The sequence below is a fragment of the Polyodon spathula genome, unplaced genomic scaffold (genome assembly GCF_017654505.1).
Source record: "Polyodon spathula isolate WHYD16114869_AA unplaced genomic scaffold, ASM1765450v1 scaffolds_764, whole genome shotgun sequence".
Classification (NCBI taxonomy): domain Eukaryota; kingdom Metazoa; phylum Chordata; class Actinopteri; order Acipenseriformes; family Polyodontidae; genus Polyodon; species Polyodon spathula.
This window is the reverse complement of record NW_024472252.1, coordinates 1,398,700-1,425,670: the sequence shown is the minus strand read 5'-3', so window position 1 is coordinate 1,425,670 and position 26,971 is coordinate 1,398,700. Positions and strand designations below refer to the sequence as shown.

Below are 26,971 nucleotides of genomic sequence, written 5' to 3'. Positions count from 1 at the left end.
TGTGGAGAGAGGTTCTGCCCCAAGAGACCATGGCTGTAGACTGTTACCGCTCTCTGCGGCTGCTACAGTAACAATCTAAAGCCACGGTCACCCGGGAGACAGCAGAACTGAAGGCTGTCGCCGTGGAGACAGGGATAGCGCGATGCCATTGGTTCCTCCCACGCACCGGTGCAGAGCAGCAGAATGCGGCTGATCCAACACCCACCTCCCCAGCGCTGTGGGGGGTTTGGAGTCCTTTAACTAGTGACGGCACTTTAAATCCATATTTACCATAAATATATGTGGGAGTGCTTGTGCATTACAGGAAGGGGCATTTCCTTCTTCTCGCTCGGTTCTGGGAAGGCGGCTGTGTTGAAACTGGCTGGAAACGAAGAGGTTAAGTTGGCTCAATGTGTCACTTTAGCGTGTGAATCAGGAGAAGGTCAGGAAAGAGGGGGGTTTCAGCACCAAGGACAGCAGCCAGCGACACGAGAGAGAGAGAGAGAGAGAGAGAGAGAGAGAGAGAGAGAGAGAGAGAGAGAGAGAGAGAGAGAGAGAGAGAGAGAGAGAGAAGAGAGAGGGATAGAGAGCTCTCTCCCCTCTCTCTGTCCCTCTCTCTCGCTGGAGAGGAGAGCGAGGAGTCTCTAAGAGAGAGAGGAGAGTCTCTCTAGCAAAAATGCCTTTTTTTTTTTGTGTGTTTGTGTTTTTTCACCAAAGAGAGCGAGAGAGAGGAGGAGAGAGAGAGGAGAGAGAGAGAGAGAGAGAGAGAGAGAGAGAGAGAGAGCGAGAGAGAGAGAGAGAGAGAGCGAGAGAGAGAGAGAGAGAGAGAGAGGGAGAGAGAGAGAGAGAGAGAGAGAGAGAGAGAGAGAGAGAGAGAGAGCGAGCGAGAGAGAGAGAGGGAGGAGAGAGAGAGAGAGAGAGAGAGAGAGCGAGAGAGAGAGAGAGGCTAGGCTGGCCGGTGCTGATCGACCAGGATCATTCTCAACAGGTTTGTGTGCGTGTCGAAGATCGCCAGGCTTCAGTAGCCATGACTGTAGACTGTTACTGTACTTTCCAAAAACAATTAGCAGTAAGCAGTCTAGAGCCAAGGTGCTGATGCTCTGACTTCTTACCTGCATCCTCGCCTCCCCTCGCCTGCTGCTGCACTGCGATACAGCACCGCGATACAGCACCTAACCCGCATCAAACAACAGCAGCACGTAGCATGCTTTATACCTTCCAGTTCCATAAAGACCCATTCTTATACACACTGTTCAACAGAGTGTTCCATAGGATGGGTTCCATGCAAGACCAAATCCATTCTAAATGGAACCATGAGAGAGAGAGGGGGGGGGGCATTCGGTAGCGGAAGGGCTTTGGAATGCGCTATAGATGAATACGGCGGGGCTTTGGAATGACTATAGATGAATGCGGTGCACAGGCACAGATCCTAATACAATATGGTCCTACTGCAGAACGCACGTTATACTTTATTTCTTATTAGTAAACAAACTGGTCTAATAAAACAACGCTATTGAAACGTGTGGCTCTGGTGGTATGGGGTCTAGGGAAGCTGCGGAGCTCTGCCCTCTTGATAGTGTTCCTAACCAGCTGATTTCCTGTTATATTGTCCGCCTCTTCACTGATGACACCCACCTGAATCAGTCAATAGTCTACAGGATCCCAGGAAGCTGAATCATCGCTGTACTCGAGTTTCTCAGAAATGTCAAGACACGGAACCCGAGGGGTCGCATTGGAACGCGATCTAGCTGTTCCCGGGACGATGACACGTCACAGACCCTATTGTGGGGAGCATGTGCAGCACAAACCCAATATTTTTGTTTTGTTTTCAGAGAGGAAACCGAATAATGTAATAGTATAAAACTGGCAGGTTACTCAGAACGTTTATTATTATTATTATTATTATTATTATTATTATTATTATTATTATTATTATTATTATTATTATTATTATTAAATGTGCATTGGTCGTCAGTCAGCACAGCTCAGAGTCATGCATCTCATCTGGCCGCTGTCCTTGGTGCTGAAATGAAGATTCCGGGCCCGTTGAGTAGATGGCACTGACGTAGTTTATAGGTCACGTTGTCACGCTTGGGATTCGAGAATGGCATTTCTCCTACAATCACGCTGATATGTAGCTCGTCTTCAAGCCTTGCTTTTTTTAAATCCCCGGAGCCAGATTTCAGGATAGCGGAGTTACCCACACACACACACACACATATAAAATCGTACAGTGCAGTGTGATTCGAGACTGAGGAAAGTATACCTTTTGTACAATCTATTGGAGAAGCCAGATACGTGGTGTATATAATGTATATTTGCTATACTACGGTACACCTATCCTGCTGACCCCGTACGTGAAGAAATGCACTGATTGCTTCTCAACGCAGGATGAGTTTACTGTACAGCACACGCAGGTAGCAATAGCATACACTGCCAAGTGGTTTTGAGCCAATCACAGCCGACTGGAGATCCATTCTGCCAATCAGCAGCTAGCACTGGTTTCCACGTGGCCCAGTATCCAACAGCAGAGCGAAGTCTTCATTCATCCCCAGCCCCTGGCAGCTCCAGACAGCCGCGAGCTCTGCGTTCCTAAAAGTGCCTCTGCCGTGCAAAATAAATAAATAAAATACAATTCTACTTTTTATAAAATTGAAATTCTGTGGAATTGAAAAATTAATTGCATGCAAAAAAAAACACTCTTAAAGAATAATGCAAGTGTGTGTGCTGCAGTGGAGTGTGCGCTGCTGCTGTGTATAGGAGTCGCCCGTACCTATGAAACACTGAATCGTGCTGAATTTAGAAATGCTGAAATAACTGGCAATCCAATAACAAGCGTTTCGACTGTCGCTCGATTTCAGCTGCTTTTAGGGTTTCTAAATGCGTAGGGGTCTAACAGATCTTGCAAGTCTATGTTTTACATCAAGTAACAGATCATGGAAGATCTCTTGAGCGCTGATGCAGGTCAGTAGGTCACAGGGAAGCACAGCTGGAGTGAATGCACGAATCTGCCATCTGCCCGCTGCAGATACATTTCGTTTAATTATACCGGTTTCTTTTTAATTTGAAAACATTAATACCATTTATATATCTATCTATATCTATATCTGTCTATCTCTCTATCTCTCTCTCTCTCTCTCTCTCTCTCTCTCTCTCTCTCTCTCTATATAGACACACACACACACACACACACACACACACACACAACACACACAACACACACACACACACACACACGAGTTATTTCGGTCGAAGGGTTAACATTGTCACCGGGTACTTTTGGTGCCATGGTAACTAATTCTATTTAAATCTAGTAATGCAAACTGCTAACTGCACCTTTCACTGCATAGTACTGCTAGGTGCATGCGGTTCAATTTAGTCGCTGTGTCTCTTTAAGAGTTTACCTAGCGTAGGTGCAGCCAATGGTCTGCAAAGTGCGCTGGACTGACGCAGGACTGACGCAGGGCTGACTGCGTCACAAAATACGTCATATAAATGAAAAAACAAAGTATCACAAACCACCGGGGTATCGAGCGCATGTACTGTATAATCATTAATCATATGGAGAGCATGTGCTGTATAATCATTAATCACCGGGGTATGGAGGGCATGTACTGTATAATCATTAATCACCGGGGTATGGAGCGCATGTGCTGTATAATCATTAATCACCGGGGTATGGAGCGCATGTACTGTATAATCATTAATCACCGGGGTATGGAGCGCATGTACTGTATAATCATTAATCACCGGGGTATGGAGCGCATGTGCTGTATAATCATTAATCACTGGGGTATGGAGCGCATGTACTGTATAATCATTAATCACCGGGGTATGGAGCGCATGTACTGTATAATCATTAATCACCGGGGTATGGAGCGCATGTACTGTATAATCATTAATCACCGGGGTATGGAGCGCATGTACTGTATAATCATTAATCACCGGGGTATGGAGCGCATCACTGTATAATCATTAATCACCGGGGTATGGAGCGCATGTACTGTATAATCATTAATCACCGGGGTATGGAGCGCATGTACTGTATAATCATTAATCACCGGGGTAGGTGCATGTACTGTATAATCATTAATCACCGGGGTATGGAGCGCATGTACTGTATAATCATTAATCACCGGGGTATGGAGCGCATGTACTGTATAATCATTAATCACCGGGGTATGGAGCGCATGTACTGTATAATCATTAATCACCGGGGTATGGAGCGCATGTACTGTATAATCATTAATCACCGGGGTATGGAGCGCATGTACTGTATAATCATTAACCACCGGGGTATGGAGCGCATGTACTGTATAATCATTAATCACCGGGGTATGGAGCGCATGTACTGTATAATCATTAATCACCGGGGTATGGAGCGCATGTACTGTATAATCATTAATCACCGGGGTATGGAGCGCATGTACTGTATAATCATTAATCACCGGGGTATCGAGGGCATGTACTGTATAATCATTAATCACCGGGGTATGGAGCGCATGTACTGTATAATCATTAATCACCGGGGTATCGAGGGCATGTACTGTATAATCATTAATCACCGGGGTATGGAGCGCATGTACTGTATAATCATTAATCACCGGGGTATGGAGCGCATGTACTGTATAATCATTAATCACCGGGGTATGGAGGGCATGTACTGTATAATCATTAATCACCGGGGTATGGAGCGCATGTACTGTATAATCATTAATCACCGGGGTATGGAGCGCATGTACTGTATAATCATTAATCACCGGGGTATCGAGGGCATGTACTGTATAATCATTAATCACCGGGGTATGGAGCGCATGTACTGTATAATCATTAATCACCGGGGTATGGAGGGCATGTGCTGTATAATCATTAATCACCGGGGTATCGAGGGCATGTACTGTATAATCATTAATCACCGGGGTATGGAGCGCATGTACTGTATAATCATTAATCACCGGGGTATGGAGCGCATGTACTGTATAATCATTAATCACCGGGGTATGGAGGGCATGTACTGTATAATCATTAATCACCGGGGTATGGAGGGCATGTACTGTATAATCATTAATCACCGGGGTATGGAGGGCATGTACTGTATAATCATTAATCACCGGGGTATGGAGCGCATGTACTGTATAATCATTAATCACCGGGGTATGGAGCGCATGTACTGTATAATCATTAATCACCGGGGTATGGAGCGCATGTACTGTATAATCATTAATCACCGGGGTATGGAGCGCATGTACTGTATAATCATTAATCACCGGGGTATGGAGCGCATGTACTGTATAATCATTAATCACCGGGGTATGGAGCGCATGTACTGTATAATCATTAATCACCGGGGTATCGAGGGCATGTACTGTATAATCATTAATCACCGGGGTATGGAGCGCATGTACTGTATAATCATTAATCACCGGGGTATGGAGGGCATGTACTGTATAATCATTAATCACCGGGGTATGGAGCGCATGTGCTGTATAATCTCCAGGGAACCAAACAAAATCGCATGGAACCACAGAGCGGTTTAAAAGACGCGTTCAAACCCAAAGCTGGTGCTGGGGTGTATTACAGCGTAGTGTGACAAATAACAACACGAGTATCCCATGCTGGTCATGATAACAGCCGTGAATAAAAGAGGAATTACTGCCGACTTTCACGCGCAAAGCCCGGGTAGGAAGATAAACCGCGAGCACATCGACGAGGAACTGCTCGGAACCGCGGTAATAAAGAAAAGAAACAGATAACACGCTATTAATGGGCATTCCTTTAATAATAATAATAATAATAATAATAATAATAATAATAACAGTGCAAAACAACTTTTTGCTTGTATTGTGCTCACCAGCTGAATATGGTTCGTATGCTAATATTGTCTTGTATCGTGGAAGCGGTATCACTATTTGCACTGCACCCTATCTTGTGAAACACTATAATCGTATGTTATTACAATAGTAAAGTGGACAATGCATTGCATATTTAACAATTTCTCCCTGGCATGGTCTCTCTCTCTCTCTTTCTCTCTCGTCCCCGTTTGTATACGAAAATAATATATATGAAATCAAAAACAAAGAAGGTCCATTAAATTTCAATTCATAGATGTTTTTACTGGGATATTCAATTATTTATCGGAGATTGACATTAACATTCAGGGAGCGTGGCTCCATATCACCCAGCCAGCCTGGAAGCCTCTAGTCTGCTTCCCACGTGTGCGCAATGATTCACACTGCAGCAACTCTCTGCGCTTCCGCAACCTGCCGTAATCCCTCGAAAACTACCGCAATACAACACACACACACACACACACACACACACACACACACACACACACACACACACACACACACACACACACACACACACACACACACACACACGCACACACACACACACACACACACACACACACACACACACACACACACACACACACACACACACACACACACACACACACACACACACACACACGTTATTATATATTATATATATATAATATAATTAAATATATGTAATAGATATATATATATATATATATATTATATATATATATATATACATATTATGTATATATATATATGTATACATATATATATAATAATAATGCTATATATATATATATGATTGATCATATATATATATCAAAACAATGATCCCGTCTAGTATGTTTTAATACACTTGTTTCGAATGATCCCCTCTAGTATGTAATACACACTTGTGTAAATGGCCTGCTCTTAGCGTGATTGATTGATTACCGTTATCAAAACATTGACAACGTTATGGCAGGTGGTTATTATTATTATTATTATTTATTATTATTATTATTATTATTATTATTATTTTAATTTTATATGATTTTTTTCTTGCAATAAAGCGGTACGCTGTCTGGTTCAATTGAAGCATTCACATCAATTACAAATCTGAAGGGTCACTGAATCTTGTGCTCCTGGTACAATTCAAACAATTTAGATCTGTAAAAAAAAACGTAATGCATTTGTTTATCAATAAGCTGTGTGAACACTTCGGGAAAGTATACATATACTATATATATAAAGTTCAACAAAAAAACTAAAAGTAAACTGAACTATGACATTTCATGTAATGCGGATGAAGTTCAGAGAAACTTACCTTTGTGCTCCTCAGATACAGGGAAGCTATCTCTCTCGCTCGCTATCTCTCTATCGCTCTCTCTCTCTCCTCGTCTCTTCCTTCAAAATCTGGAAGCTCCTTTTTCGTTAAAAACAAAGTACAGCAGTTGTACAAGAGTCGTATAGAAAAGCACTGAAGATGTGCAAAGTTGTTTTTTTTCATCTGCCCAAGACATTCTATGCGTTATTACCGTGAGCACGTTGCCGAGCTCGCTCGCCTGGAATTGAAGCACGCGTTTTAAAGCAGTTGCAACACCTTGCATGCTTTTATAGAGCTGCCGTAGTACTAGCAACCAGAGGGATCTCATTCATTGAAAGGCATCACCTACACAATTACGCGGTCTCCCTACGTCATAGAGAAAATTGAGTACATGGGAAGATGTTGCTATTTATAAAGGGAGAGAGAGCCAGAGGGAGGCAGAGTGCCAGGGAGCGCTAGCTGGCTAACACACGCGAGCATTGCGCACAAGCCCTTATTTATTATTGCTGATGAAAAAAAGTAACCATTTGTTTTTCTATTTATTAAAAGGAAAAAATTATTAATTTCTTCTTTTCCTAACGTCTACCAGCTTTCTCCTACATAAAAAAAATGCATTTGTGATGTCTGTGTTTGTGTGCGTGTGTGTGTGTGTGTGTGTGTGTGTGTGTGTGTGTGTGTGTGTGTGTGTGTGTGTGTGTGTCTGTGTGTGTAATTACGTTTTTTGTCTAGAAGAAGAAGAAGAAGAAGAAGAAGAAGAAGAAGAAGATGGAAGTGATTAATTAGACAATACTCAGAAATTATATTCCGTCACGGATACAATATTTTTGACTGCTGTGAAACCAACCGGTTGACGTTTGATGTAACCAATAGTGTATTAATCTCCAAACTGGTTGTAACCAATAGTGTATTAATCTTCAAACAATGCCAGGGAGTGATGCTGGACACACTCCCACGCCCCAGTCTCCCGGCGGAGGAGCTGTCTATGCTGTGCTCTGCATTCAGCGGCAGCAATCCGGTCCTCATGTTTGAAACATGCGGCTTCACAGCGTTCGTTTGTGCAGGGTTTTAAGGCGTGTCTTTAGCGATCTCTCTCTCTAAATTGAACACAGTTTTTACATTCGAAATTCACATTTTCCTAGAAGCGAGTAATCCCTGCCTTCACAATATTATTATTACCGCAATGAAATATCAGATCAAAATTAATCATCACATCTGGGGAATACTATACAGATGCTGCTAGCTCTCTGATCCGTGTGGAAATATTATAGTCTGTCTTGTGATTCACCCGTCCTGAACAACATGCAGAAGGAGTCTATGGATTCTGTGCTCGCGCTCGCTCTCTCTCTCTCTCTCTCTCTCTCTCTCTCTCTCTCTCTCTCTCTCTCTCTCTCTCTCTCTCTCTCTCTCTCTCAGTACGGTTTGACACCGCTCACTGATTCTGAAGCAGGCTCTGATTGAGCAGAGGATCTGTATACGTGTTATTTTCATTGACAGTTTGTAAAAACACAATTCATGGATGATGATCACAACGACAGCCTGATAATATTATTGCATTACAGGGCTTTTGAAGTAGCATCAGAACTAATGTGGAAGATACCTGTGTCTCTATCAATATCCCTCTCTATAAGACTGGTTTCACTACTGATGTCTGTCTTCTGAATCTGAGTTCCAGAGAGAGCCGGAGAGAAGCTTCTTTTATAAAAGATGAAGCTGCTTTAACTAACGCTCCAGGTGAAGTGTTAAAGCGAGCTTTTCAAACGAGCGCGAGAACGTGTCCTTCTATCTGTTGTGTCACGTCCTTTGGCGACCGCTCGTACTAATTACTATTCGCCTTTAGACTCTGCCGAGGAAATGGTCCTATGAGCCTGACTACCGCCACACACACACACACACACACACACACACACACACACACACACACACACACACACACACACACACACACACACACACACACACACACACACACACACACACACACACACACACACACACACACACACACACACACACACACACACACACACACACACACACACACACACACACACACACACACACACACTGCAGTCAGTCTTAAAAAAAACAGGAATCTCTCTCTCTCTCTCAGCCCACTCTTTCCCTCCCACTCGACTCCTCTCTCCAATTCTCTTCATGTTTGTCTTTCCTTCTCACTGCCTCCCTTCCTCTCTCTTTCCTCTTTCGCTTTCAATCTCTCCCCTTAACCTTTTAATTTTTCATCCCTTTCTCTCCCCGTCTCTTTCTTCCTCTGTCACCATGTCCCTCCCACTCGTTCTCTCTCTCTGTCTCTCTCTCTCTCCCACTCGTTCTTTCTCTCTCTCTGTTTTTCTTGATTGTCTCACGCAGTTCCCTAGTAATCACAACATGAGAGCAAAACTTTAGTAGCCCCTTTCTCTTAGGGGTGAGGGAGCAGTTCAGCCTCCACGCCTCAAGCCTGCTCTGACTGTCCAGTGAGGGTTGCATCAATCTCATTTCAGATTGGAGGCAGGGCCTCTAGAGAAGGCTGGCGCAGCATTGCCCCCCCCCCCCCCCCCCCCCCCCCCCAGCTTGAATGCCGCGGGCTGTGTGATCTGGATTCTCCTGCACGGAGAGTTAGGGAAGAGAGCTCATACAGATACGGTGACTCACTTGGGATGAGAACAGATCTGGGCTCCTGTGCTTCGTCTCGTTAAAAATTCATGATCTGACAGTTATTCTGCAGCTACCGGCGTTCATCTGTATTCACCGGGCTTCCCTGCCCAAACCAATCTGAGTTCTCTTCTCTGAGCGCTGCTACATTACTATCCAGCACGTTCGGATCTGAGAGCCTTACAGCGCTGCATTCTCCACTTCAGCCATCAACAACAGGCAGAAGGATATCTACAACATCAAATGGAAAGAAATGCAAATGGATGGAGATGCAGATGGATCACGTTAGTTTACTGTAAAGCTGCGTGTTAGTTGACGCTTATCTTGGCGAGAGCCGAGTTCAAATCAGCATGAAGCTTTAACATCTACTCTCACGTAATGGAAATCCTGAATTATATAAGGGAACCTGAATCTTGACAATTGATGAACAACTTGGCGAGACTGGGATTCGTACCAGAGAGCTCCTGATTGCATGACTCAGCCTGCAGTCCGAGGGAAGACAATGGGGAGCCCGACCTCAATCTAAAATTGAACATTTCCTTAATGGAAATTCCCAGAGGTCCGCTGCAAAAGGTGTGATATTTTAACATTTCAATGGTCTCACAGTGGCACAAGTTAAAAGACATTGCTTGAGACGCAGATGCTGTCTCTATAAATTCACTTCCTCCGCCCCCCATTGTGACGCTACTGGCCCGATGTCACCTAGCAACAAAGCTGTTTATCACAATGACAAGCTGACCTGCTTCCAGCCTCAGTGTGCAATCTGAACAAAACAGACATCATAAAGACAAGCTGGGAAGGGATGTGATTGTGAATAATAATAAGAGGGGAGAGGAGAGGAGAGGAGAAGAGAGGAGAGGAGAGGAGAGGAGAGAGGAGAGGAGAAGGAGAGGAGAGGAGAGGGAGGGGAGGGGAGAGTCACTTTGTATTTCTCCCTTTATATTTACCCTCCCATGTGTTAAAACCACCACAGATTTTCCAGGTTTTAAAGATGCTAACCTTACCCGAAATAAAATAACAAAAAACCATGCGTGGGTCTCTCTGTGCTTTAAAAAAATAAAACCCGTGCTTTTTCCCACATATGGTTTACTTTTTACAAACACTAACTCACACTATTATTATGGCATAGGGTATAAACTTATATGAGGGAATAACAGTGCATTTGGTACAAATAATGGCAATCATCAATATTAGGTAAATTCGTAACAACCTGGTATCCCTCGGAAAGTCTCCTCTCCTCTCAAACTAACTTTCTCCCTTTATATTTACCATGGTTAACCACAGTTTGCCATGTTTTAAATGCACTTTACCATGCCTCTCTGTGCTTTACCGTGCTTTCACTATGGTTTACTACACTTTTATTATGGCAAACGTTTATGAGGGAATAATACAGTGCAGTTTGGTACAAATAATGCATCATCAGATATTAGGTATTCTACAATGCCTGGTATAGCGGTGCTTCAGAGGCACGCTGTCTCGTAACAAGGGGGGGGGGGGGGGGGGGCTGGGAGCATCATTCAAATGCGTCATTCTTTCATCTCGGACTACACCCCCAAGGATAAGCATGATCCACAGTCTGGAGTCAAGAGGGAAAGAGAGAGATAAAGAAGGGAGAGGAGAAAGAGTGAGAGGAAAGGGGGAGAGGGAGAGAAAGGGAAGGGAGTGAAAGATATTGAAGTAGCAGACTGAGATTGGTGACAGGTGGAGGGAGAGAGGGGAGGGGATGGGAAAGGAGGATCATGCTGGGTCCGCCCGCCCCTCACTTCCTGTTACCTCACAGGCCAGGCTGCTATTCAATATCCTGGACAGCAGGGGGCACTGTTTGGAGACAGACTTCACCACTACTGCCTGCCCGTGTCAGCCTGGATATTGCTTGTCCCAGACCACACTGGGGCAGTCCATTTAAACTGTCCTACACAAGGAGGGGAGGGGAGGTGACGACTGATCCCTAACCGACATGCATGTCATCATTACTGAACTTTGCACCAAGCAGCACTTGAAATGACACTATCCTTATTCACAAGGCGAGTCACACGATCAGGAGCGAATCCTGATCGGGCTGGGCTGCCCTGCGTTGCTCACCTGGCCGCGCCACACAGAGCCTGCCCGGGCTAGACCTTCCTCACCTGGGCTCAGCAGCTCGGGGGTTCGGCGGGTGAAAGGGAGCGAAGACCAGCCTGGAAACGGGCTGCGCGCACCGGGCCGGGGTGCCATCAGCGAACACGTCATTGTAAAAGAGCACAATGCACACGACGCGTTTTGTTCAAGTTTGATTCCAGGCGGTTTGGAGCGGAGTCAAGAAGCTTCCCCCAAGGTTAGCCACGCTGGAGTGCGTGTGTGACCGAGACCCCCTGCATTCAGACGGCGTGAGGGAGTGTCGTGCTAGTGGGAGTGAGTGGGATCGATAGCCTGACTCTTCGTTTCACCCCCCTTCTCTCCCCCCCCCTCCTCCACACGCCTGCTTCCCTGGACTATGCTCTCTCTCTCTCTCTCTCTCTGCAGCAGCCTTCACACTGAATGCGAGTAAGAGATGACTCACCCGTCCCCCCCATACACACGCACACACAATAACCTTGAGAGAGAGGAACTAGATCAACGAGCTCACAGCAAGAGCTCTCTCTCTCTCTCACACAGACACGCGAGACGGACAGACACGCACACACACGCGTGGGTGAACCTCTCCGTGTTTTCGGCTCTAAACGCTGAACGTAACCTTCATTTAACTGTGAGCAGTGAGAGGCACAGCTAAATGATAAATACTTCAGCTTTGCGCTTGGACACCTCGGAACCCTGTGTTTTACGGCACCACAAGGTGCAAAATCGAAAAGGTAATGTGGGTACACAAAACCAAAACCAAACTGTTATATCAGGATGTTTGGAAGAAGCAGCGCTGTAAACATGATGTCCTCCAATCCGCAGGACGGTGGCTTTATGTATCAATGTGTTTCACCCAAGCCTTGCATTTCAGCCACCGTTAGGAATGCGTATCTAAACACCTCGCAGCCGTGCGGGAGAATGCGTGCACCTGTCGCCCTCTGGCGGCGGTTTCTAAGTAACGCAATAATATTGAAGCGCTCAAGCCCCGCACCCTGAGAAGCTCGCAAGTCCGTCCCCTCCCCTTTGTGCTTAATTTTACGGATTGTTCTTGCTTTCGCAGTAAAGAGCTACTAAACTAAACCGTAATTGCTTTAAACTTTCCGAGGAAACAAACGGGATGATAAACAGTATCATCATTTTTTCTCTGTACGGTTTTGGTCAAACAGAATTAGTACAGGTATTGTATTTATTTACACAACAAACGATGACCGAGTCAGCTTTCTGAGTCAGAGTGAGCCCGATGGAAAGGGGCTGACGGTTAGTGAGGTGGAAAGCAACCCTTCCTCAGTCCGCGGCGCTGGAACAGTGCAGCGGGGTTTTCCAAACGCGTTTCTCGATCGGGCTGCTGCCGGAGGCGGCTCGCGTGGAGTTTTGAGCCCGCCGAGCCACCGTGTGTTTGTGTTGATGGAGGCGAAGATGGCGGAGGAGCTGGAGCGGGTCCGGATTTCAGCCGCGGAGCTGCGGGGCGCCGCTCCCGCTACCAGCCGGGACCAGAGCCTGCGAGCCGGGGAGCCGCCGGGTAAGCGGGGCGCAGAGGGGGGCAGAGCGCAGGGCAGCGGTCGGCTTTAGGGGGGTATGGTCCCGTTACCCCGTTTTCAAGACCCCCCCCCCCCTAATTACACCCTCACTTGTGATTATCCGGGCGAATTGACCCTTGACGGGGGAGGACATAAAACGGGTGTTAAAAACTGCCCCCGCTTTATTGGCACTTCACACCGCTGATGATAAACGATTCAAAACCGAAACTGACCCGCACTTCAGTCAAAAGGCGGCAAATTCAATCCAGACAACCGTTAATATCGACCCCCGCCAGCCGTGCAGAAACAAAGCGAGGCTGCCACAGAAGCACGGGCACTAACCTACCGCCTGTGTGTTTGCGATTCATGGCAGTGGGGCATTTCAGCGGCAATACTGAAGTGTCTGAAATCTGTCTGGATTGGCGCTTGTCCCCAAAATGCAAGTTTTAAAAGGCAGACAGATTGATCTCTATGATTCCAGCAACTGTTACAGAGCGGCTGAACTCAACGCTGTGCATTGCGGTTTGATTCACTGTGTAAACGCGCCAGAGCATTGATATACCGGCACAGCTCAGGAACAGGACCGGAGAGACAGTGTTCAGGTAATGATCTCGTCAAAGTGACCGGAGAGACAGTGTGCAGGTAATGATCTCGTCAAAGTGACCGGAGAGACAGTGTGCAGGTAATGATCTCGTCAAAGTGACCGGAGAGACAGTGTGCAATGATCTCGTCAAAGTGACCGGAGAGACAGTGTGCAGGTAATGATCTCGTCAAAGTGACCGGAGAGACAGTGTGCAGGTGATGATCTCGTCAAAGTGACCGGAGAGACAGTGTTCAGGTAGTGATCTCGTCAAAGTGACCGGAGAGACAGTGTGCAGGTGATGATCTCGTCAAAGTGACCGGAGAGACAGTGTGCAGGTGATGATCTCGTCAAAGTGACCGGAGAGACAGTGTGCAGGTGATGATCTCGTCAAAGTGACCGGAGAGACAGTGTGCAGGTGATGATCTCGTCAAAGTGACCGGAGAGACAGTGTGCAGGTGATGATCTCGTCAAAGTGACCGGAGAGACAGTGTGCAGGTGATGATCTCGTCAAAGTGACCGGAGAGACAGTGTTCAGGTGATGATCTCGTCAAAGTGACCGGAGAGACAGTGTGCAGGTAATGATCTCGTCAAAGTGACCGGAGAGACAGTGTTCAGGTAATGATCTCGTCAAAGTGACCGGAGAGACAGTGTGCAGGTAATGATCTCGTCAAAGTGACCGGAGAGACAGTGTGCAGGTAATGATCTCGTCAAAGTGACCGGAGAGACAGTGTTCAGGTAATGATCTCGTCAAAGTGACCGGAGAGACAGTGTGCAGGTGATGATCTCGTCAAAGTGACCGGAGAGACAGTGTGCAGGTGATGATCTCGTCAAAGTGACCGGAGAGACAAACCAGGAATGATCTCGTCAAAGTGACCAAAGACCGCGTGCATGAGCTGAAATCGCATGAAAAAGTCAAAGTGACCGGATGAGAAGTAGCTTTATGTATCAAATAAAAACAAATCATATTCGACCAGGTGCAAAGTACACCTTCGTGTTTACATCAGATTCTTTCCAGTAGTTATGCAGTAATGTAATTTATACCAGAACAGGGATGTGAACAAGACTCCCATTGCATAGCAGTTTGATTAATTCCTAGTTTTATTGACTGGCTGGTGAAGTGACTGTATTGTTTGTTTTGTATACTGTATTTTAATTAGCATACATGGATGATGATGATGATGCTTATTATTATTATTATTAACATCTTATAACTTTACATGAAAGTCAATGTCAAATTTGAAATGCATACAACAATGATTGTATAAAGTTAGATCTACCATGTAAGCAGCAAACTGCGCATGTGTAAGAGATGAGTCTGTCCAGTCAAGGAAGCCTCTCGTTTCAATATGTGTGCTGAATCTAAACACACACACACACACACACACATTATTATTAATTAAATCTTATAACTTTACATGAAAGTCAATGTCAAATTTGAAATGCATACACCAAGTATTATTATTATTATTATTATTATTTGATTCAGTTTTATTTTTTTATGGCATTTTATACACTTTAGTCCCTGTACGTGGGTAAAAATAGTAGGTGTGAAATACATTGAAAACATGTTTCAGGGATTGAAATAGACATTTCTCTGAATTGCGGTTCTGCTAATTTATTTTCAAGTCTATCAGCTAAACTAGTAAAACAAACCAAAAGACAAACCTGTTATGTAAATGATCAGCAAATCGAAGTGGTGCGTGTCATCCGAGCCAGACAGACAGAAAGAGCAGTCTGATTCACTGTGAAGTGCAAACACACGCTGGAACCTGAGACTGTGCCACGAGTCATAGACGCTGTAAGGTTCATCTATAACAGCTCATCAATAAGAGGCTGATGACTTTGTTTTTGAGAGTGGAGGCGTCGGAAGGGGTAGGTAGCTAGATAGGTTGGTGGGTGGGTGTGTTTGCTAATGTCTGGACGTCATTCTGCTGCTATGATGTGCTTACTGAGTCTGGACGCATGTCCCCGGCCTAGCTGCCTGTGCTGTGAGTCAGGGATTGTGCGAGGGCAGGAAAGATAAAGACAGGGACACTGACAAGAGAAATCTCAATGATCTCGCCCACAAAGCTTAACACAGTTGACCTCGGTGGCATTATTATTGCCTTGCCCTTTAGTTTGCAGATGAGCGTGATAAGAAAGTTTGCTAATAAGACAACAGGTATGCGTAATACTGCCTGGTAGGGTTTATTTTCGTGTTGTAATAAATAACTTGTACTGTACTGAAGACTTGCTAATCCAAACCCGGTTGGCTGGTAATACCTCAAACCACTCTGCTGTATGGAGTTCTGATAGCAGCTGAATATCCACTCTGCTGTATGGAGTTCTGATAGCAGCTGAATTTCCACTCTGCTGTATGGAGTTCTGATAGCAGCTGAATTTCCACTCTGCTGTATGGAGTTCTGATAGCAGCTGAATTTCCACTCTGCTGTATGGAGTTCTGATAGCAGCTGAATGAATCCACTCTGCTGTATGGAGTTCTGATAGCAGCTGAATTTCCACTCTGCTGTATGGAGTTCTGATAGCAGCTGAATATCCACTCTGGTGTATGGAGTTCTGATAGCAGCTGAATTTCCACTCTGCTGTATGGAGTTCTGATAGCAGCTGAATATCCACTCTGCTGTATGGAGTTCTGATAGCAGCTGAATTTGCTGGAGAATTAAATGTATAGATAGTGTGGTTTTTTTTCCAGTAATTTTAAATATTTAATGCATGAAAGGTTTAAAAAAAAAAAAAAAGTGAAATATCTTAATTGGGATTGAAAACATAAAAAAGAATTACAAGAAATTTGATCGGTATCTAACAAATACAAAGATTTATAAGGCTGGTTCAGTCTTGCGACCACCGGGTGACAATTCAACACTTTCCTTTAAGATCACCAGACAGTTGCACACCTAGCTAGACAAGAAATCAAATAAAACCTCCCTCAGGTATTGCAACTGAAGCATGAACCAGCCGTAACGCCTGTCCCTCCCTCTCTCTCCCTGTCTTTGCTCCCTGCCAGACAGCGGAAAGGACCAGCGTGACGCTCAGCAGCGCCGGGATGGGAAGCGGCCGGACCTGCAGCTCTACCAGCCCGGCATGTCGCGGCTCCGACCCCGCAGAGAGACCTCGGGGAGCAGCGAGGGGGACGGGCAGCCGGAGCACTGCCCACGAGAGGAAGAGGAGGAGGAGGAGGAGCAGCAGGGGACAGGACCAGAGGCAGCCCACGCTGCTGAAACCACGGGGACAGCAAGAACCCCTGAAATACCAGCCCGGGACAGCCCAGCCTCCGTCGCTGCTGCTGCTGCTGCGGGGTCCCCAAAACAGGCACGCAAAATCCGCAAACCAGACCGGCAAATCTACCAGCCCGGGGGCCGTCGTCTGCAGCAGCCAGCTGAGACAGGGGTTAGCAAAGAGCAGCCCCTTAACAGGGAGACTAGCAAAGAGCTGGCCCTTAACAGGGAGACTAGCAAAGAGCTGGCCCTTGACAGGGAGACTAGCAAAGAGCTGCCCCTTAACAGGGAGACTAGCAAAGAGCTGGCCCTTAACAGAGAGACTAGCAAAGAGATGGGGATTAGCAAAGACCCGACTGTGAGCAGGAAGGCTAGGGTTAGCAAAGAACCCGCAGCCAACAAGGAAACTACTGACAGCAAAAATCCAAAGGTTAGCAAGGCAGGAGCGGTTGCCAAGGACTCTGCAGAGACCTTAATCAGGAAAACAGAGGGGATGAACATATCTGAGGGTGTCAGTCGTCCAGCCTGCGGGGAGGGAGGGAGGAAGAAGGGGGGGAGCGAGGGCAGGAGAAACAAAGCAGGGGGAGAGGGAGCTCAAGGGAGGAAAGAAAAGGGGGCAAGGAGGACCAGAGGAGGAGGTGGCGGAGAGAGGGAGAGGGCTAGGGAAAGGGAAGGAGACGAGTCAAGAAAGAAGAGCGGTCTTGAGAGGGAGAGGGGTAAGGTGGTAGAGAGGGAGGGGGAAGCATGCGAGGGAGGGAGCAAGGCTCAGCAGGGCGGTGGCGCCTCATCGAAGCGCTACTCCAAATCAGACAAGCGCCGCAATCGGACCTACAGTACCAGCTCGGCCAGCAGCGGTACCAGTTTCGATGGGCCTGGGAACGGAGGGGGGTCTGCGAAAGTCGGGGAGAGCAGGAGAAAGCAGCAACACCAGCAGGGAGCCAGGGACAGAGAAGGGAGGGTTAGTGGAACAGCCCGTTCAGCTGTTACAGCTGGGGGAGGCGACAGGAGAGAGAGGGCCCTGGAGGCCAAAAAACAGGCCAGCATTTCATCCACAGACTCTTACGATGACTTCGAACAAGAGGACAGAGAGGGTGAAGGGTGGAGCCCAGATAGGTCTAGTGATAACAGGAGGAGAGGGGGAGGAAGCAGCAGTGATAGAAGGGCAGGTGGCATCTTAAGGGTGAGCTTTGATAGGGAAAGAAGTTCTCCGTTCACCACCGCGAACAGCGCGGAGCAGAAGAGGAGAGACGAGCCCAGAGGGAGAGGGAGGGGCATCCTCGTACTCCCGGCCCACACAGACCTGACTGCACCCCCTGAGTCAGGGTCACGCCTCCTGCTTGGAAGCCGGGGAGCCAGGGGGCGGGGCAGGGGCGGGGCTACTAGAAGGCTGTGGGATCCCAACAATCCAGAGCAGAAGCCAGCTTTATTAAAGGGCCAGCAGCAGCAGCACTTGCAGCAAGCAGTGTACTCCCAGCCTCAGCTTCACTTCTTAGACACGGATGATGAAACCACAGGCAGCCCCCCTGCCCACCAGGACGAGCCCTTTCCAGGCTACCGCGCTGCCGCTCAACAGGCACTTACTTCTTGTTACTACAAGTTTCAGAACTCGGACAACCCTTACTATTACCAGCCCACCACTGCCCCCCGGTACCCCTACCCTTACCAGCTGCCCTATCAGATCCAAGGCACTAATGGGGTGTACCCCCCTGCTGCTCCTGGTTGCTACGCAGGGTACGCTGGTGTCGGAGTGGCCCCCACCTCTCTGCAGCAGCACGGCTACATCTCCAGCCCCCTCACCCCGGAGGAGGCTGAGCTCCAGGCCAGGGGGATGCAGCAGCAGGAGCTGAGCAAGCTGCTCCGGATAGCTGACAAGCAGGAGCTGCAGCTCAGCAACCTGCTGTCCCGGGACCAGCTCAGCCCAGAGGGGCTCGACAGGATGGCACAGCTCAGGTCTGTGTTTGGTGAGATCCAGTCATCGGCAAGGTTTTGTTTATGATGCTGGAAACCAGGGTTGGAGACAATTCTTGTTTTTTTTTTTTTTTTTTTAATCAATTCCAGTTCCTTTTTTAAAAGCAATTCCAATTCCTTCAAAGGAATGCCTTGATTAAAAAGGAGTGGAGGTTGGGTTAGGAATTGGAATTGACACCAAACCTTCTTGAAACCCCATTGGAATTCGCATTTAAATATAATTTTTTCAAAACAGTTCAGATCGCAATCTTGCAACATGAAATTATCTTTCCAGTCTGACTGATAAGGCGATAAAACTAAAAGAAACTGTTTAGACAAGACAGGCCGTGCACGCGCTGAGGAAGGAACACGCCGAAACGTTTGCTTGACTTCGTTTCTTATGTCTCCTTAGAAGTCAGACTCGAGAGCTCGTTTTGTGTTGTGTGACTGGGCCTGACAAGGTCGCTGTAAAAAAAAACAATCTATGAAGTGTAAATGCGAATTGGTCCTTTTTAAAGTTGTGAGAATTAAAACTAAACAAAACAGGGTGGATCAAGCGCACCAACGCAGGAAGAGATCTCAGCTGTTGAGATGAACCCCAACCCCACCTGCAGCTGTACCCAGGATAGACGGGGGTTCACCTGTGAGGAAGGGGAGTGCATTGGCTTGTCGGCTGACCCTGCTATCTGCCTCTTTCTCCTTGCCAGGGCTGAGCTTCTCTCTGTGTACGAGCGTGTGATCCTGAGTGATCTCGAGTATTCGGACACTCATAATCTGGACCAGGCTCTGTGGAAGAACGCTTTCTACCAGGTGATAGAGAAGTTCAGGCAGATGCTAAAAGACCCGGCCTCGGAGACCGGCCATCAGATCAGAGCCATGCTGCTCGCACTGCTGGACGAGGTATTGCCTGGGTGTGCGTGTGCCATGTGACTGCGTGTGTTTCTAAACTGCCTTTCAGTTTCTTAAAAGGTGTGTGTGTGAGGGTCTGCATCATATTCATTTGTGTGCATCTGTAGGTTTGTGCAAGTTCTTTTAAAGCAAGCCTTTCAACAAAAGATTTTACTAAGTTTCATATCTTCTTGTAATCTGTGTAGGTAACAGTTCTGTGGCCAGTTGCATACAACACCTTATTGCATTCCTATTTAGCTTTCCCCTCAAGCGTTCTTTGAGTTTAAGTAAGGATGTTGCAGAAAGGGAAAATGTATCAAGTGTTAAACTTTTAATACTTCAGGTGTTTTACGCAGCCAGCCCCGTGACACTTTCATTACATAACAAAATGTGATTGTGCTATGAATTGTTTAATTCTCCACCAGGTGGCAGCAGATCTGTATTAACCCAGTCCACCTCCCTCCCTCCCTCCCTCCCTCCCTACCCCTCTCCGGTGTGTGTTTTCCAGGGAGCTGCGTTCTTCGACTCCCTCCTGAAGAAGCTGCAGGCCGTGTTCCAGTTCAAGCTGGAGGATTACATGGATGGGATGGCGATTCGCAGCCGGCCCCTGCGCAAGACGGTGAGAACTCTGCCTGAACACAGGCCTCGCTCCACAGCACTGAGCCGGGGGCAACATTGTGACACGCCTCACTCCACAGCACTGAGCCGGGGGCAACATTGTGACACGCCTCACTCCACAGCACTGAGCCGGGGGCAACAGTGTGACACGCCTCACTCCACAGCACTGAGCCGGGGGCAACATTGTGACACGCCTCACTCCACAGCACTGAGCCGGGGGCAACATTGTGACACGCCTCACTCCACAGCACTGAGCCGGGGGCAACATTGTGACACGCCTCACTCCACAGCACTGAGCCGGGGGCAACATTGTGACACGCCTCACTCCACAGCACTGAGCCGGGGGGCAACAGTGTGACATGCGAGGAAGGGACAGCGCTTTTGTCTGGGCAAGACTCTGAGCTACCTTGAATCATGTTGAAATGTAATGCTGTAAACTGTAACTATAGAAAGAAATATCCATGGGTGCCTGTTTACTAGTACGTTATTCTATAGTTTACATGCTTTTATAGTTTAAACTTCTGTGCACTGTACTTATGATCAGAAACCTCAAGTGCCTGCGAATCTGATACTTTCACCAAGTTCACCAGTAACATTTTTGAAATGCATAATGACGAGTCAGTAAATGTCAGTGCTCTGAACACAATTTAAAAAACAAAAACTGTTACAGCAGAGTCCTGAACACACTCTGTTTTTTCTCCCAGTGAATTTGCTTGTTCCCTGCAGGTGAAGTACGCGCTGATCAGTGCCCAGAGGTGCATGATCTGCCAGGGAGACATTGCCAGGTACCGAGAGCAGGCCAACGACACGGCCAACTATGGGAAAGCACGCAGGTAACTACCGCCCCCTACAGGGAACTTCAGCTCTGCTTCCAGCGCCCCAAACCCCCCACTGGAAACCAGGACTGTCTGTGCTGTTCCAGTGATCGCTTCATTCAGATATCAGGATCGAGAACAGCAGTCCAGTGAAGGGTTCTCAATGAGCATGGTCTGATGTGCTGTTCCAGGGATTGTCCTCCCCTCCCTCTGCTAGGTTCATTCGGGTCTCGGTTTGGAGAGAAATCTCGGAGCAGGTCAAACGAGAGCACAGCTTTGAAGAGCAGCCTTGCCTTGTTTCATAGTTCTCTTGTTTTTTTCTCTCCAGCTGGTACTTGAAGGCACAGCAGATCGCTCCCAAAAACGGACGCCCGTACAACCAGCTTGCACTGCTGGCTATCTACACGGTGAGAGAGCGCCCCCGTGTGGAGGCTGCTGCAACTTCCTTCTGCTCTGCGCCTCACTTAACAAAGATGCATTTGTATAGTCGAGACTCTTCTCCTGAGCATCTCAGATGGGCAACAGGACCACAAAGCACCAGCTGTAAAAATAATGCTGTGCTTTTAAAAGCATGAATGTAATGCGGTTCTCGGCCCGATGAAGGAACATTTTTTCTTAAGTCAGTATTTTGTTGCACTTCCCCTCGAGTGCAACAGAAGTAGTAAAGAAGAACAAGAAGAACAGTAATGAACCAAATAACATAAAAGAAAATATGTAGCAGCTTTATTTAACAAGTGATTCCCTCTTACTGTTATGAGTGCTCCCCCCAGTGACCCGTCCCTGCCCCTCTCTGTCTCTCTGTCTCTCACAGAAGCGGAAGCTGGATGCAGTGTATTACTACATGCGCAGCCTGGCTGCTAGTAACCCCATCCTGACTGCCAAAGAGAGCCTGATGAGTCTGTTCGAGGAGACCAAGCGCAAGGTGAGCCTGGCTAGGGGGACAGCGCGCTCTGCTGGTGGGGGCGGAGTACCGGGGCGCTCTGATTGGCTGGCTTTCTTAGATTTGAAATCATGACGTAACGCCTGTCTCTCCCCGTACATAAAAAAAAAAAAAAAAAAAAAAGATACTATTGTAATATCCAAAGAAAACACAGGTGTTACAGACCCTGATTAGCGCTAATCCTGGACCGTTCAGTAAGCCGCTCCTTTGTTTCGGCCACGTTGACCGTGCATTCCTGTATAAGGGTCCTTTACTAATTTGCAGTTTGAATTTTTTTTTGAGGTGCAAGTCAGATAGAGGTAGCACTGTAGGCTGTACTGCAGCATACTGCAGTGAGTTTCTGGACAGTGTTAAGGTATTTTCTGTATTGGTTGTGATAGAAGACACCGTTTTGCTCTCTGTCTCTGCAGGCGGACCAGATGGAACAGCGCAGGCAGCAGCAGCAGCGAGAGCGGGAGGATGTCTCCGAGTGCAGTGCAGGGCCCAGGGGCCGGGGGAGAGCAGGAGGGGGAGGCAGGTCCACGCTCGGGGACGACGCGGCTCGAGTGGAGATCTGGGTCCGACCGGCCAGGAAAGGCCAGTCCAGAGCGGGCAGCGAGTCCGGCAAGGAGTCTGAGCAAGACAGTGAGCTGAGCAACCTCATCCCCAGTGACGTGAGTATATGAATATACACACACTGACACAGTAAAACAAACACACTGACTGACAATCACACTGACTGAATATACACACACTGACACAGTAAAACAAACACACTGACACACACACACACAGCCATACCCTCATCCCCAGTGACGTGAGTATATGAATATACACACACTGACACAGTAAAACAAACACACTGACTGATACACACACAATCACACTGACACACACACACACAGCCATACCCTCATCCCCAGTGACGTGAGTATATGAATATACACACACTGACACAGTAAAACAAACACACACACACAATCACACTGACACACACACACACAGCCATACCCTCATCCCCAGTGACGTGAGTATATGAATATACACACACTGACACAGTAAAACAAACACACTGACTGACACACATCACACTGACACACACACACACAGCCATACCCTCATCCCCAGTCACGTGTATATGAATATACACACACTGACACAGTAAAACAAACACACTGACTGACACACACACACAATCACACTGACACACACACACACAGCCATACCCTCATCCCCAGTGACGTGAGTATATGAATATACACACACTGACACAGTAAAACAAACACACTGACTGACACAATCACACTGACACACACACACACACAATCACACTGTCACTTGGCCCCATTTCCCCTTTTGTCCTTCTCTGTTAAAATGTTACACAGTGATGATGGGTGATCATGTGAAGCGCTATCCTTTCAAGCAGCACATCATTAAACTGGCACAAGGGGGCCCTGTTCTCACTTTGGAAACTCTCTTTAAATGGGATGTTTCATTGTGAATGCAGCCCTGCAACAATGCACAGACTCCAACCATCATGTTAACCACCCCTCTTTGTCATAAATACCTTCTTTTTATATGCTTTTTATTTTTTTGTGTTTGTTTTTGCTGTGTTAGGGTATAGCATGTGGTGCCCCTGAATTTGGTCTGTACCCAAACCAGTGGATCAAGTTGGAAGCTGTTCTACTGGGATAATGTTTAGGCAGCTAGGATTAAGTTAGCATGGCCAGTAATAGCAATTCATGAAAAATAAAACAAAAAACAAATTGCTACCGTCTTTTAAAATGAAGAAAAAGGGGGAAAAACAAATCCCACCAATGCAGCATAAATACAGGCTGATTTTATCCTCTCTCAAAAAAAATAAAGATTCCAGATTTGGTCAATCTGCTGGGCAGATGTGTTAATAGTTAGTTTGAGTAGTTTAGTGGTAGGAGAATGTGACAAAGCTCTTGGCTGCAGTGTGGAAAGCAGTGGGTTTGAGTAGCTCAGTGGTTAGTGTGCCAGGCTGCTGTTTGGCTGCCGGTGGGTTTGAGTAGCTCAGTGGTTAGGGTCTAGGCTGCAATGTGCAAGGACAAACATGAAAGAAAATGAACTGGAAATCCCACCCGCAAGTCCTAGTCGAGTGAAGATCCTGTACCGAGATCAAAAGCAACAACCAAAAAAAACCTGCATGCTAAAAAATAAATTCCAAAAAATAAAGCACTTTTGACCCACCGTGCTCTCTCTCAGGGGCGGGGGGTGGGGGCTCGCCTCTTTCTGTTTCGCTCTTGTTGTCGGTGTTTGCTGAGCAGTGGCGGTTGACTCGCTGTGTCTGTGTGTGTGCTGGCTGCTGCTGCATGGCTCCAGTCACGTCGCAGGCAGCCCGACGGTGGGAATGTGGTTTATATGGTTTAACCAACTCATGAACTGCGCCCTGGCACTCTCGGCTTCCTCCCCAGACAGAGTACGCAAAACCAGCCTCACATCTTGAAATGAGTGCCGGGGGTTATAAATAAACCGCCGCGGTGGTTAGTTGACCTCGGGGTCAAGGAATGTAACTGTGAGCTCGACTTGTGGTGTTGAAATGGTGTGTTTCAGTTCAGCAAACCACCCCCCTCCTCTACCCCCTCTCCTCCTCTTTAATCTGCCAGTGTTTCCATGCATGGGGACGGAAGGGGGCTGTTTAAACACCCCAGACACTTCAAAGGGGGCTCTTGCATTGTTATGTGTTGTAATTGGTTGAAGTGACTGCTGATTCTGCACTGTTGTGTATTCTCGAAGGCTGCAGCTCTTGTGCTTGTCGTGTTTGTATGCTGGGATGGAAGTAAGGCTCCTGTTAAATCGAATGCATTCGGTGTGATTTCTCTCTGCAGTGCAGGGGAATTCCTTGACGTGTGCAGAGGATGAAGTAAAAACCACACTTTTAAAAAGTATGCATCAATCTGCTTCCCTAACACCCTTCACATTTTTTCACATGACAGTTTTTTTTTTTTTTTTTTTTTTGCCAGATCATCAGATTTTCTGTCTGAATCTTTTTTTTTCATTGTTTTATCACAAGGCTTAGAAAAACAATTCTAAAGATACAGTTCTAGCATACTTAGGTTCAAGATTCTTGTAACTCGGTCTATAAAGCTAATACCGGTGCGATAATTGTTGATTTATCTTGTATGTGAAGTTTTACACTTTTTGTTGTAATTCTCAAAAAACGCATGACAGCACAGTAAGCAGAAGCAAACAACATTCACTAAAATAAAACCACAACAAATATCAGTAGTTTTGTACGTTATAAAACCTAAAAAAAATCTTAAGACATTGTTTATTCTTGAACATTAAAAGTTTAAACTTTTGCATTTGAAATAGCAGTACAGCTATGGCCAAAAGTTTGGCCTCACCCTATAGAATGAACTAATTTCGCTTTGTAAAGTCGAATGAAACCTGCTGAATAATGTTACGTTAACAAATTGAATTACGTACTGCTTTGTGGTTTTTAAAAAAAAAAAAAAAAATGACAAAAATTGAAAAATGTGGCATTTCAAAATCTAACATGAAATACTGTCCTACGATCACGGCTTCCTGTAGACTTTGCAATATAATTTGGTTGTTTCTTTGATTACGTGATGTTAAATAAAAGATCTAAATGATGTGATATATCAGATTATTTATTAATTTATTATTTGAATTGTCTCAAAGCTCAAATTGGAAGTGATGCCCGTGGCTGCAGCAGTAGTCCTGGTACCCTGACAGTAGGCCCCAGTTGATAGCGAGGGCTGTGGGAAGATGATGAAGTTATTAAACAGCTACTCCTGCAGAACCCTTTCTTGCACGTCCGCAACCCTAACCCCGACGCCCCTCGGCACCAGAGGTACCTGCACCGCAGACCTGATGAAAAACATCTCGGTTCAGTCTGCAGCACGCCCAGCCCGTGCACAGCTTGACGTCTTTATTGGTTTACTGCAGGACAGTTTTTTTGTTTTTTTTCAGCTTTCATGCAGTATGATTTAAAACTGTTTCTTGCTAGTTTTCTTTTTTCTACGATGAGCAACAACAACAAAAAAAAAAGAAAACGAGAAACGAAAAAACCTCAGAAGAAGCCCTCCCTGTTCTTTGTTTAGTCCAGAAACGGGTGTTCTCTTTCTCAGAAAGGTGTTTTTTTTTTTGTGGTCAAAGTCTACCTAGAATTTTTAAACATTTCCCTCATTACCCAGAACGATGCATTACAATAATAAAAGAGTTTTCCTAATTGGTCTCTTTTAGACATTCAGCATAGTTTAGGCACAGCCTATGAAATAAAACTGTACAAACTGTATTGAAGTTATATAGATGAAGTACATTTCCCTTAGTATGAGGCAGCAGATGCTTGTGCCTCTCACATATGGCTTCCTTCCCCATTCTCATGAAAATAAGTAACGTTACAGAAAGGCTACTGCTTGAATCAAGTAGTTTGTGTCTTCTACTAAAAAATAACAAGAATGGACAGAGATGAACGTAAGACGCCCACTGCATAGCAGTTTGATCTTTTCATGGTTTCAGTATGAGTTTAATAAGACACACACGAGCTTGTCACCTCTGCACTGTGGCTAGTCACGCTACTAAAACCTGGAATGGGTGAAAGTGCTATGGAGTAGGAGTCC

General features: G+C 46.4%; 1 protein-coding gene and 1 long non-coding RNA gene across 4 annotated transcripts in view; one reads left to right on the top strand and one right to left on the bottom strand.

Moving 5' to 3' along the window:
* Positions 1 to 887: 887 nt before the first annotated feature.
* On the bottom strand, positions 888 to 16,224 carry LOC121308662. Its single transcript, XR_005948535.1, has 3 exons — positions 15,625 to 16,224; positions 7,114 to 7,212; positions 888 to 2,583 (listed from the first exon to the last, which is right to left on the bottom strand). It is a non-coding gene; the product is annotated as an uncharacterized LOC121308662 (long non-coding RNA).
* smg6 (SMG6 nonsense mediated mRNA decay factor) overlaps positions 12,657 to 26,971 on the top strand; it is a 63,858-nt gene continuing 49,543 nt past the window's right edge. The window contains exons 1-8 of one of the 3 annotated variants that reach the window (XM_041241193.1): positions 12,657 to 13,378; positions 16,964 to 19,124; positions 19,829 to 20,021; positions 20,518 to 20,628; positions 21,354 to 21,460; positions 21,771 to 21,849; positions 22,254 to 22,364; positions 22,793 to 23,035. In XM_041241193.1, coding sequence (XP_041097127.1) covers positions 13,264 to 13,378; positions 16,964 to 19,124; positions 19,829 to 20,021; positions 20,518 to 20,628; positions 21,354 to 21,460; positions 21,771 to 21,849; positions 22,254 to 22,364; positions 22,793 to 23,035 — 3,120 coding nt within the window. In that variant the 5' untranslated portion in view covers positions 12,657 to 13,263. The other 2 variants (XM_041241194.1, XM_041241195.1) reach the window with 2 other exon arrangements.